A 12,550-nucleotide genomic window follows, 5' to 3' on the forward strand; every position below is an offset into this window, starting at 1 on the left:
CCCCCCTTTCCCCCTCCTCCCCCCCTTTCCCCTCCTCCCCCCCTTTCCCCTCCCCCCCCCTTCCCCTCCTCCCCTTTCCCCTCCCCCCCCTTTCCCCCCCCCCTTCCCCCCTTCCCCCCCCCCTTCCCCCCTTCCCCCCCCCTTCCCCCTTTCCCCTCCCCCCTTCCCCCCTTTCCCCTCCCCCCCTTCCCCCTCCCCCCCTTCCCCCTCCCCCCCTTTCCCCTCCCCCCCCTTCCCCCTCCCCCCCTTCCCCTCCCCCCCCTTCCCCCTCCCCCCCTTTCCCCTCCCCCCCTTTCCCCCTCCCCCCCTTTCCCCTCCCCCCTTCCCCCCCCTTTCCCCTCCCCCCTTCCCCCCCCTTTCCCCTCCCCCTTTCCCCTCCCCCCTCCCCCCTCCCCCCCTTTCCCCTCCCCCCTCCCCCCCTTTCCCCTCCCCCCTTCCCCCCCCCCTTTCCCCTTCCCCCCCCCCTTTCCCCTTCCCCCCCCCCTTTCCCCTTCCCCCCCCCCTTTCCCCCCTTCCCCCCCTTCCCCTCCCCCCTTCCCCCCTTCCCCCCCCCTCCCCCCTCCCCCCTCCCCCTCCCCCCCCCCTTCCCCCCCTTTCCCCTCCCCCCCCTTTCCCCTCCCCCCTTCCCCCCCTTTCCCCTCCCCCCTTCCCCCCTTTCCCCCTCCCCCCTCCCCCCTTCCCCCCCTTTCCCCTCCCCCCTTCCCCCCCTTTCCCCTCCCCCCTCCCCCCTTCCCCCCCTTCCCCTCCCCCCTTCCCCCCCTTTCCCCTCCCCCCTTCCCCCCCTTTCCCCTCCCCCCCCCTTCCCCTCCCCCCCTTTCCCCTCCCCCCTTCCCCCCCTTTCCCCTCCCCCCTTCCCCCCCTTTCCCCTCCCCCCTTCCCCCTCCCCCCTTCCCCCTCCCCCCTTCCCCCCCTTCCCCCCCTTCCCCCCCTTTCCCCTTCTCCCCCCCTTTCCCCTTCTCCCCCCTTTCCCCCTCCCCTCCCCCTTTCCCCCTCCCCTCCCCCTTTCCCCTCCCCCTTTCCCCCTCCCCTCCCCCTTTCCCCCTCCCCTCCCCCTTTCCCCCTCCCCTCCCCCTTTCCCCCTCCCCCTTTCCCCTCCCCCTTTCCCCCTCCCCTCCCCCTTTCCCCCTCCCCTCCCCCTTTCCCCCTCCCCTCCCCCTTTCCCCCTCCCTCCCCCTTTCCCTTTCCCCCTCCCCTCCCCCTTTCCCTTTCCCCCTCCCCTCCCCCTTTCCCCCTCCCCTCCCCCTTTCCCCCTCCCCTCCCCCTTTCCCCCTCCCCTCCCCCTTTCCCTTTCCCCCTCCCCCTCCCCCTTTCCCCCTCCCCTCCCTCCCCTTTCCCTTTCCCCCTCCCCTCCCCCTTTCCCTTTCCCCCTCCCCTCCCCCTTTCCCTTTCCCCCTCCCCTCCCCCTTTCCCTTTCCCCTTCCCCCTCCCCTCCCCTCCCCCTTTCCCCCTCCCCTCCCCTCCCCTCCCCTCCCCCTTTCCCCCTTTCCCCCTTCCCCTCCCCTTTTTTACATCTTTATTTCCCTCTCCCTTCTGTGTGTCTCTGTGTGTGTAAGTGCAGGTTTGGAACTTGTCATCCAGGTGGATACACATGAAGTGCCCTCGCCCCGCCCCCTTGGTCGCCCAGCGGGAAATCTCGCGAGATGTGCGTGTGCGGGCCCAGAGTAGGAAGCCGCCATTTTCTGAATCCTCTCGCCAAGAGGGAGAAATGTTAGAGTTAGACCGGGCCTGGCCGCTCAAATACTCCTGACGTTTTCCACTTTGTGGTGGGAAAGGATTTTTTTTTAAAGTCTCAAATTCCTAACGCTCTTGGCGTGTTGTGCAAGTCTTTACTTTTTTAAAAAAAGATATATTTTTAAATATTGTTTGCAGGCCCCGGGTGTGTGTGTGGACACGTTGAGCGTCCGGAGCCCGCAGCTGCTGTTTGTAGATTTTTGTTTTCGGTGGTAGAGGGGGATCAAGAGCCTTTCGTTTCGATGTTCGGTCTCTGATTCCCCCAACCCCTTCTCCCTGCAAAGGGGGAAGACGAAACAACTCCAGCTCCTTTAACTCAGAGAGCCCCCTCCTTCCTCCCTCCCTCCTGATCTTTCTTAGCCACCTCCCCCGCCCCCCCCCAACAACAAATTGTTTAGTGTTTGACAAGAGCTGATCGGCCTCTGCTATTTCCCTCCCCCCCCCAATAAACCTTTTTCCTTTTCCTCTCCCATTGATCACAATGATGATAGAAAACCTCGATGCCCTCAAGTCGTGGCTCACCAAGACCCTGGAACCCATGTAAGTACAAGAGTTTGGACCAGCTCAGTGCATATCCGGGTAGTTCAAAGAAACAGATTCCACGGGGTTACTGCAGAGTATTGTAGTTCATTTGAGGAGGGGTGGGATGGTGGTGGTGAAGAGATGGAAATCGATGACCCTGAAAAGAGAACTCGCTCAGCTTCAGAGTTCAGAATCCCACCTGCTGTACTTCAAACTTGTTTTGGCTCCTTACCATTCTTGTCGATCATTTTCAAGTTTTCTTCTAAAGGTTGGTGCGTTATATTGCTACTTTTTAAGCAGTGCTGGCACATGGTGAGTTTTTCTTTTGGCGGATGTGTAATAAGCATCCATTCTTGGTTGCACAGTTTTGAATACACTTTACCAGATGCTCACAGATACTTGTACGGTACTTAGTTTTTTTTAAAGTTGCGTTTCTGCAGCGAACACCGAGGATTGGACGCCAAGGGAGGCTTGTCCTACGATGTAGTCCAGTTAAATAGTATCCATTCTTGCATGATCTTGAGCTTTACAAGGTCTTTATCTTAACTTGTGCGGCAAGTGATAAGTTTTGTCCTTAACAGTGTAATTGCATTTCTTAAGTTACTGCTCTAATTTGCACTTCATAACGTTTAAGGCCTATCCACTGGCCCTGTTGTTGATGCACCATGAATACCATTCCTTGTTATCTAAAATCTTGATCAAATATCCCCATTTGTTGCCATTAATCCAAGTTCTTCAAATTTATTTAAATTAACCTGTTAGGACATATTTGATACATATCGGGGACAGGTGGGACTTTTTTTTGAACCTACGTCTTTGGCTCAGAGTTAAGGACACGACCACTGTGCTACAAAAGGGGCCTCAATTTCTTCATACATCTGTCGCCCTGTAGTGACACTGCTTGAAAATAACTGGTAAATACCTAACAAGATCATTTGCATGATAATGCCTTCACCTTTCAATTCTTTCAACCTTAACAGTTATTTTAAGAAGTCGACAATGTGGTGCTGGAAAAGTGCAGCCAGTCAGGTAGCATCTGAGGAGAAGGAAAGTCGACATTCTTGATGAAGGGCTTATGCCCAAAACGTCGACTCTCCTGCTCCTTGGATGCTGCCTGACCTGCTGTGCTTTTCTAGTGCCACACTTTTGGATTATGATCTCCAGCATCTGTTTTGCATGATGTTCTACACATCTAGACAATCAACTGAAAATATGGATCTCTGTTTTTTTTGCTCATGTCAGTAGGACCTGGGTACTTCCAATGGACAGATCTTAACAATGGGAGCACAAAATTGTAAAACTAGAGGCTGAATACACTGGGGCTATTTTACCTGGAGCGTCGGAGGCTGAGGTTTATATAATCGTGAAGGACATGGATAGGCTAAATCAACAAGGTATTTTCACTGGGGTGGGGGGAGTCCAAATCTCAATGGAATAGGTTTAAAGTGAGAGAGGAAAAATTTAAAAGGGATCTAAGGGGCAACTTTTTCATACGGAGGATGGTGCTTGTCTGGAATGAACTGCCAGATGCAGTGGTGGAGGCAGGTACAGTTACAATATTTGAAAGACATCTGGATGGCTATATAAGTAGCAAGGGCTTAGAGGGTTTTAGGCTAAATGCTGACAAATGGTGTTAGTTTTATTTAGGACATTTGGTCAGCATAGACGTGTTGGACTGAAGGGGATGTTTCTGTGCTGGATATCTCCAAGATTCTTACTCTTTTTTGCTTTTAGTGGCCATGATGCACAAACAGTATCGAAAAGTGTGGTGCTAGAAAAGCACAGCAAGTCAGGCAGAATCTGAGAAGCAGGAGAGTTGAATGTCTGATGAAGAGCTTATGCCCAAAACATTGAGTCTCCTACTCCTCAGATGCTACCTGACCTGCTGTGCTTTTCCACCACCACACTTTTCGATCTGATTCTCCAGCATTTGCAGTCCTCAGTTTCTCTTATGATGCAGAAGCAGTCAATCCAGTGACCATCCACAGGACTTAAAAAAAACATGGGTCGCTGCTGCAGTAATGATCAGATTATTTATGTTTGTGAGTCGGCTGATATTGGCAGAACCAATTGTCAACTTAAATTCCTCAAATTAGGACGAAATCATATAGTCCTCCACAATTAGACAGCTTTTAAATGCATTTTCTCATGACAGATAACTAAAATTGACCTGCAAGTGCTTGCTTAAGTAAGACTGTTAATACCCATGGTTGATCTTCCATGGTATTGTATATGATAAATTATAGATTACAATCTCTTTATTATCCCTGCTAGCTTTGTTTGTTTTTCTATTTTGCCTTTTCTCTTTCTTATATGTCATCTTTCCTCCCCTTTTCTGCTTTCTTTCGAGGTAGAGAATAGGGCTTAAAACTTGCATTTTTTAGGTCCAAAATATTATTGTGGGTAGGTGAAAATGTGGGCTCTGTGGATATTTGTATATGCTGTCTTGGAGAAAGGTCTTGGTATTGGCACTGTGGGAGTTGTGGGAAAATATGGCTTCCGTTTGCTTCCCATTTCCCGCAAGACAACATTGATCGCTGATGAACTGTGATGTGTGCTGTAGCAGCTCATTATGGTTATTTTGACAGTACCTACTATCCTGTGATATCAATTATTAAGAAGCACAAAGGCAACAACGTTGTGCAAAGGTCATTGCCTCCCAAGTTCCTCTTCAAGCCACACACCATCCTGATGAGGATGTCGATTACTATTCCATGGTCATTGTCGGAATTCTGTACCAATGTGTGCTTTTCCAACTTCACGTCCATTGACTCTGGCTTCCAGCACCTGCAGTCATCACTTTCTGCAAGTCTCTACCAAAGTCCGTTGTTGAAGAACCATCACTATATGAACTAGAACTGATCAAGGAGAAGGCTGACCAGTACCTCTGCAGGCCAACTAGAAAAAGGGCAGTAAATTCACCTTGCCTATTTCATGTACACGCCAAGAACAAACTTGAAAGAAAGTACTTTTAAGCCAGCATTTCCTTCCATCACATGCCTCAAATTCATAATTTTCCTGAGATAATCATTACTTTATGCGATCCAATCGTCTCTTCCTTTGATCTAGCTGCTGAACACCTGTAACTTAGTCTACAGTTATCTGGTCATTCTCACTCACTTGCTCCTTCCTTAGGTGAGTGGAAATCAACAAGAGGATTGCTCACTTGACTGGTTTCCCTTGTGCTTGTCGTTTCTATTTGTTTTCCTGGGAAGCCTTTTATATTTTCTTATTTTTAGAGTGCAATTTGGAATTTTAATTGGATCACTTCAGATGCTATTGCTATATTAACTGCCATCGATTGCTAGAGCCATTTTCTTGAGATTAATGTCAACAGAATTAAAGTCATCTCTTGGTTATTGATAATTGAAATATTAGTTATTTTTTTCCTAGTCATCAGCATTTGGGATTTCTTTGTTCTGTAAGACCTTGATTACTTAATTACACTTATCCAATATCCATCTTTTAGAAAAGAAATATGATATTGAAAACTTGAGTGTACTTAGTCAAACGTGTAACTTTCTTGCTGCAGTCTTGAGATATTTTGCATGCTATTTTGTTCCTTTCTTTTGTAGCGTATAACATGAGATTATAATTTAAATGACACTTACAACTCAGCTCATAAATAATGCTAAAATTGAGCTTTTTCCTTTGCTTTTGAGGAGTAAGACTTTGTTTTATAATTGTTGGAGGCACTTAGTGTATCGTACAGTATGCATTTAATTTTACTCATAATTTATGCCTAGGAAATTAAAGTGCACTACTATGTTTAACTGATTTTACTTTCCCACTGATATTTATGTTTCTCTTGGCCTGCTATTGCTTCTGACTTTTTGTCCAAACCTTTACTTGCAACTTATTGCTGATACAGCTATCTTATTTGCTTCTCTGTTAAGTTTCTCCCATCTCCTCTTATCATTTTCTGTTCTTAAAGAAGTATTTATATTATTCATGTATGTTTGTCATTTTTGTTTCTGTTACTGACAAGTAGGGCAACTGCGCCAATTATTTTGGTAAAACAGTCTTTCATTTGACTGAGGGGCAAAGATTTTATCAGTTTGTCACATTCAATTTTATTAAACAATAGGAAAAGTGATGAAAGAATAAATTGGGACACTACATCTGCAGTTGGAATTAAACCTGGGATGCTTCCCTCTCTTGGCCTTGGGAGTATTGTCAAACAAAGAGATCTTGGGGTATAGGTTCATAATTCAGAACATAGGAGGCTGAGGGGTGAACTTAGAGAAGTTTAAAAAGCCATGAGCATGGATGGGATGAATAACCAAGGTCTTTTCTTCAGGGTAACGGATTCCAAAACTAGAGGACATAATTTTAAGGTGAGAATGGAAAGATTTTAAAAAAAGACTTGAGGGTATGTGAATGGAATGAGCTGCCAGAGGAAGTGGTGCAGGCTGATGAAATTATAACATTTAAAAGGCGTCTGGATAGGTACATGAATAGGAAGGTTTTAGGGGCATATGGGCCAAATATTAATAAATGGGACTAGATTAGTTTCGGATAACTGGTAGGCATGGACGAGTTGGATGAAAGGGTCAGTTTCCGTGCTGTACAATTCCATGACAATGTCTTTACTGAATTAAGTTGTTAACTCTTATTCCATTTGCTCTGCTTTGTGGATGCTCCTTACTATCCTAATTTGGCATGAGAAGGTTATCCCAATACCTTTTAGATCATGTGATTATGTAAAAACATTGGGTCACCTGTCATGGCCGCAGTAATCGTGAGTTGAATAATGATAGCAGTTATTTATTCAAAAATGAGTCACCATTCAGCAAGGGGTATCTGAGATTATATGCAAATATAGAGAGAACCTGGGTAGCGAATGAATTCCATTACTGAGAGCGTTCTCAAGTCCATCTGTACTCAATTCGGACGACTTTGCAGGACAATATAAAGCAGCCTACTGTATCTGAGTCTTACCATCTGAGTTGCATGCTTTGCTCTTGGCTTCACAGGAAGGGCATTTTGGTGTCTCCCTCAACAATTGTATGAGGTTGTAATATTTACAACCTATTTGGATATGTGATAACACTTTTGCGGCAGCTAGTACTTGAACCTGCATCTTCTAGCCCCGAGGTAGTGACACATTTGTATGACAAGACACTTTTAAACCCTACAGTTCCCAGGTGAACACTTGTCCAAATACTAACCAGATCAAAACAAGATGCAAATTGCTGTGGTTGTGAGCAATGTACTTGTAATCAATCTGTTCAGACATGACAGAATGTATCTCTTTTTATAAGCTGGGCTTTATCCTGTATCTTCTGGCTCAGAGGTATGGACTCTATCAATGTTCCTTACATGATGGATATGAACTAAACCTGTTACTGATGTTTAGGTCTGGTAATTACAAGTAAAAACTCTTAAGATGTGACATGTGATGACTACTACATAAAGGTGACTGAAAGTAATTGGAGTAAATGATTGTGTCTTGTTCAAACTGTTTTTAAGACTAAATATCTTCTCTTTTCAATTTTCTTCCTAAACCAATCTTTGCCTTCTTTGATTTTACAGTATTTATTCCATTTATCTTTTGATTTCAACAGCTTTAATTCACTTTCTCTTCAGGTGTTTTGCTGTTAAGGAAAATGTTCATTTGTACCTCTCTTTCCCTCACTGCAATATTACTCACTCGCGCTTTCAATAACTTAGTGGACAAATTGTTGTAAGCTCAAGTGTTCAGGGCTAAGTCTCTAACCAATGCAGCTGCACTGAATAACCTGCTACAGCAGTATGAAATCCAGTGTTGATTTTAGTTTCCTCTGTTGTCAGTAGAAACTGTCCATGATGTATATAAATATTACATACACCCTCACAAATTATTTAAATTTACATTATTTGTACTGTTGAATTTGAGCTTTGCCTTTTATTTTTATCTTTGGTCTAACATTTACTTCTAGAAGTCAAATAAATACCTACTTGCTTAATCATAGAAGATTTTAACAGGCCAAGAAATGGGTTTTAGTTTTAATAATCATCTGTTATTTCTCCATTTTGCAAAGAGCAACTTAAGGTGGTATCCTTACCACAAAATCTGACATCAGTTTCATGGACACCTGTGAAACGCTGTGTATAAATAGCTTTCATAGATCTGAAAAATTTAATATATCTAACTTTATTAGGTATTCCTTCATTTATGTTAATCAAAATTACATTTGAAACTTGTTTATTGTTATTTTTGTTCTTTTGTGTTTCATTTTTAATTTGCTTTATAATTTACAACCTTAATCACCAGGAAAAAGTGAGGACTGCAGATGTTGGAGATCAGAGTCAGGCAGCAAGCATGAGAGTCAACGTTTCGAGCATAAGCTCCTCTTAATCACCAGTTTGTTAGCTAACATTTTCTACGTGTTGAAATTCATTATGTTTTAGACCTCCATTCATTCTTCAGGATTCAATATTATAACTTCTCATTACCAAGATCCTCAAAGTCAGGGTAATGGATAGATGGATCAGAATTTTTGTCAAGCTTTACATTAGGCTGAACTTTTGGGAAAATGCTTGTGATGCAGCAGAGAATTTTACTGAAGCTGGTATTCACTAGTCATAGGCAAAATAATAAGAAAGCATATTTAACCATATAGTCCCAATGGATTTCTCTTGGTCTGGGGTACTCTCTACAATGGCTAACAAATCAGGTTGTTGAGTGAAAGACTAGCATATTGCAATAGCTTCACACCAGATGTTGTCCCATTTTCACTCTAATTAACTTTATATCCTGAAACAGAATCAACAGAGCTGATGCTTTCAGGTGCCCTTATTTGAGTAGTATTTGCAGATGGACAGCAAGCAACTGAAGACAATTCCTGCTGAACATTGCCATACTGGCTACTTCTGAGTAAACATTCATTGTCAGCTTTATCCATTACGGCCAACATCCTCGTGTGGTAGTGGATGCACCTTAATCAGTAGTGACAATCACTAAGGGCCTTATCACTGTACTTGCTCCCACCAAAGTCAAGTTAGCGCGTATGTGGTTTGATATCATTAAGCATCTATGAACCGACAGTGAGTCGAAGTTTGAGGTTCTGAGGCTATGTCTCCCTGTTCATTCAACAGCTATAAGTGGTTTTCAGACTGAATTTGAGCAGACATGTGGAACACTACCACATGCAAGTCTCCCTCCAAACCACTCGCCATTCTGACTTGTCATTCTGACATGTCATTCCTTTGCTGTCACTGGGTCGAAATCCTGAAAATCTGTCCCTAATAGCATTGTGGATCTAACCACAGCGTGTGGACTGCAGTGGTTCAAGCAGGCAGCTTGACCACCCTAGGCAGCTAGGGACCTGCAATAAGTGCTGTTCAGCCAGCAGTGCCCAAGTCCTATGAGAGAATTAAAATTGTGGAATCTACAGCACAGGAGTGGGCCATTTGTTCCAATTGGTGAATTGTATTTAAGGTATAAGGTACTTCCCATTTTGTGTTCCTTTCCTTCCATTTAATTTTCTGTGCATATACATTAAGGTTTCCTTGAAGTCAGTGTGTGCTACCTGCTTCAGTCACTCCACATGGTCACACTTCCCACATTTTTATCACTTTCTGTAAAAAGATTTCTCCAAAATGATTTGTTTGATCTTTGTTTCATTGGCTCTCCTACATTTATTTCTTCTGGTCTAGATTTGCATACAAGTTGAGGACATTTCACCATGTTTGCCCTTTACAAACTTTTTATAATGGCGAAGACCTCTACCAGTTTGCTTTAAGTTTATCTTTTGGATTGTTTCTGCTCTCATTTCTGTACTACTTCAAATTTTCAGTCTCATCTTGAATATTCCAGAAGTGTTTTGCCTAAATTTGTATGCATCCAGAATAAGGCTGGCACCCAAAGGTTAGTGTCTGTGATTGACTGTGCGCTTCTTAAGCGTGTCTTCTGATGAGGTCGTTTTTCCAGACATAAATAGAAATTGATCAAGTTAACAAAAATGTCCACATGTGCTATTAATCTCACAATAGAGGTCTCTTTAAAAATTAGACCTTGTTGAATGAGATTTAGCTGTCTTTGTCATGGCAAGCTAACTTCACAATTGGTGTTGAACATCATCACTGGCCCTGAAATCCTGTATTTCTGTTCGTTTTTATACTTGTCTTTGTTTGGCCACATCATAATCTTTAGCATCTCAGTGTTTAAAAAGAAACAGGAAAATTATTGAGTGCTTTTAATTTGCTGGCTTGTTCACTGTGAATAGTTCAATAAACTGCTTACCTGTTTGATCATATCGATACTGTTGAGCTCATGATGTTGGCACCAGATTTAAACTATCTTCAGGAAAAGTATAAACCTTACCACAGATGGGTGGCATGGTGGCACAGTGGTTAGCACTGCCACCTCACAGCGCCAGAGACCCAGGTTCAATTCCCATCTCAGGCAACTGTCTGTGTGGAGTTTGCACATTCTCCCCGTGTCTGCGTGGGTTTCCTCCAGGTGCTCCGGTTTCCTCACACAGTCCAAAAATGTGCAGGTTAGGTGAATTGGCCACGCTAAAAATTGCCCGTAGTGTTAGGTGAAGGGGTAAATGTTGGGGAATGGGTCTGGGTGGGTTGCTCTTCGGAGGGTTGGTGTGGACTTGTTGGGCCGAAGGGCCTGTTTCCACACTAAGTAATCTAATCTAGTCTTTGTGAGCAACCTTCCCTGAGGTCAGTTGTCTAAGAAATTAGTAGCTTCGTTGTCTGAACAAAGTACATCATTCCGCATTTCCCAATAATTGTACATCATTTGCCCTTTAACTGTCTACTCTGCAATCTGTCTGTTTTCTTGAATTCTGATGCATTCTTGTATTGTTAATAATATCCCTGCATTATGATATCATTTGCAAGTTTTGCCACTTCCCACCTACTGCTGATCTGAAGAATTTCCCTCTATTTTCTGCTCTGGAACCATCTATCAATACATTCCCCTGTCTGATCTTGACTCAATGTACACCAGAGTTTGTCAAGAGCAATTTTTTTCATAGTGCTATGAGGAAAAGATAGGGGAGAATTGAGCAGTGAACCAAATGGATATGATGGACTGTGCTCCTGTGGCCTTCTATAGTATTACTACTCTAGGATTCCATGTTTCTGCCAATTCATAATGTATCATGTCAACCAATATTGTGACACTGCATGTTGTACCTTCATATAGATATTTTTAATCAAAATGCTCAGACCAGTCATGATGCATGGCTGAGGCAGGTGGGACTTGAACACTGACTTTGTGGCTGTGAATGGAAGAGGGAAAGCTGGCAATCTGAGACTTTTGTGAAAGGTGATCATTTCAAAATTGGAAGTTTTGTAGTAATTTGTAAAGTGAGTCATTTCCAACCTCTTAAAGCAAAAATATACACAACAAATTTAAGCACATTTTTTTGTTAACAGCATAATGGAATTTAAATATTATAGCTTTAAGTATTTTTCTGTTTTTATTCTGTTGCAGATGTGATGCAGATCCATCCGCACTTGCTAAATATGTTGTTGCTTTGGTAAAAAAGGATAAAAGTGAGAAGGAGTTGAAGGCACTGTGTGTTGACCAATTAGATGTCTTCCTGCAGAAAGGTATAGTAAAAAAAAGTGTTAGTTTTCTATCTTTTGGTGCCGTGAATGATATCCAGAGATGTTTCATACTTTTGTGTCTGCATATTTAAAAATGTGTAAAAGCAAAATCATTGAGATGCAGAAAATCCAAAATATCAAGATATCGGGAATACGCTGGTCTGGTTGCATTGGTGTAAGTGTCAGAATGATGATCTTTCAGCAGAGCTAAAAGTGCTTTGAGATGTGCTTGTTTATTAGCAAGAATGGGAGAAGAAAGGATGGATCTGTGATGGGTTGAATGATAGGATGAATTAAATAACAAAAAAGAAGATGGTACAAGGCATAAGCAGTAGGCAATGGAAGAAGGGAAGAAACCAAAGATTAATGTCGTGGATGTATGAATGAAAATAACAAAGTAATATAGGTGGCACAATGGCTCAGTGATTAGCACTGCTGCCTCACAGTGCCAGGGACCTGGGTTTGATTCCAGGCTTGGGCAACTGTCTGTGTGAAGTTTGCACATTCTTCCCGTGTGTGCATGGGTTTCCTCCAGTTGTTCCGGTTTCGTCCCACAGTCCAAAGATGTGCAGGCTAGGTGAATTGACCATAGTGTTCAGGGATGTGTAGGTCCATTGTGGAGTGATAGGGATAGGTCTGGGTGGGATACTCTTCAGAGGGTCGGTGTGGACTTGTTGGGCCAAAAGGCCTGTTTCCATACTGTAGGAATTCTATGAATCAGCAAGAGCTGTTGGCCAAAAAAATG

The 12,550-nt window shown here is 43.8% G+C and overlaps 1 protein-coding gene across 5 annotated transcripts in view; it reads left to right on the forward strand.

Moving 5' to 3' along the window:
* Positions 1–1,673: 1,673 nt before the first annotated feature.
* Positions 1,674–12,550, forward strand: part of rbm26 (RNA binding motif protein 26) — a 76,752-nt gene continuing 65,875 nt past the window's right edge. For 3 of the 5 annotated variants that reach the window (XM_072577913.1, XM_072577914.1, XM_072577916.1), the window contains exons 1-2: positions 1,674–2,271; positions 11,690–11,808. In XM_072577913.1, coding sequence (XP_072434014.1) covers positions 2,213–2,271; positions 11,690–11,808 — 178 coding nt within the window. In that variant the 5' untranslated portion in view covers positions 1,674–2,212. The remainder of the gene's footprint in view (positions 2,272–11,689; positions 11,809–12,550) is intronic. The other 2 variants (XM_072577915.1, XM_072577917.1) reach the window with 2 other exon arrangements.

The sequence above is a fragment of the Chiloscyllium punctatum genome, chromosome 9, assembly GCF_047496795.1.
Source record: "Chiloscyllium punctatum isolate Juve2018m chromosome 9, sChiPun1.3, whole genome shotgun sequence".
Taxonomy (NCBI): Eukaryota; Metazoa; Chordata; class Chondrichthyes; order Orectolobiformes; family Hemiscylliidae; genus Chiloscyllium; species Chiloscyllium punctatum.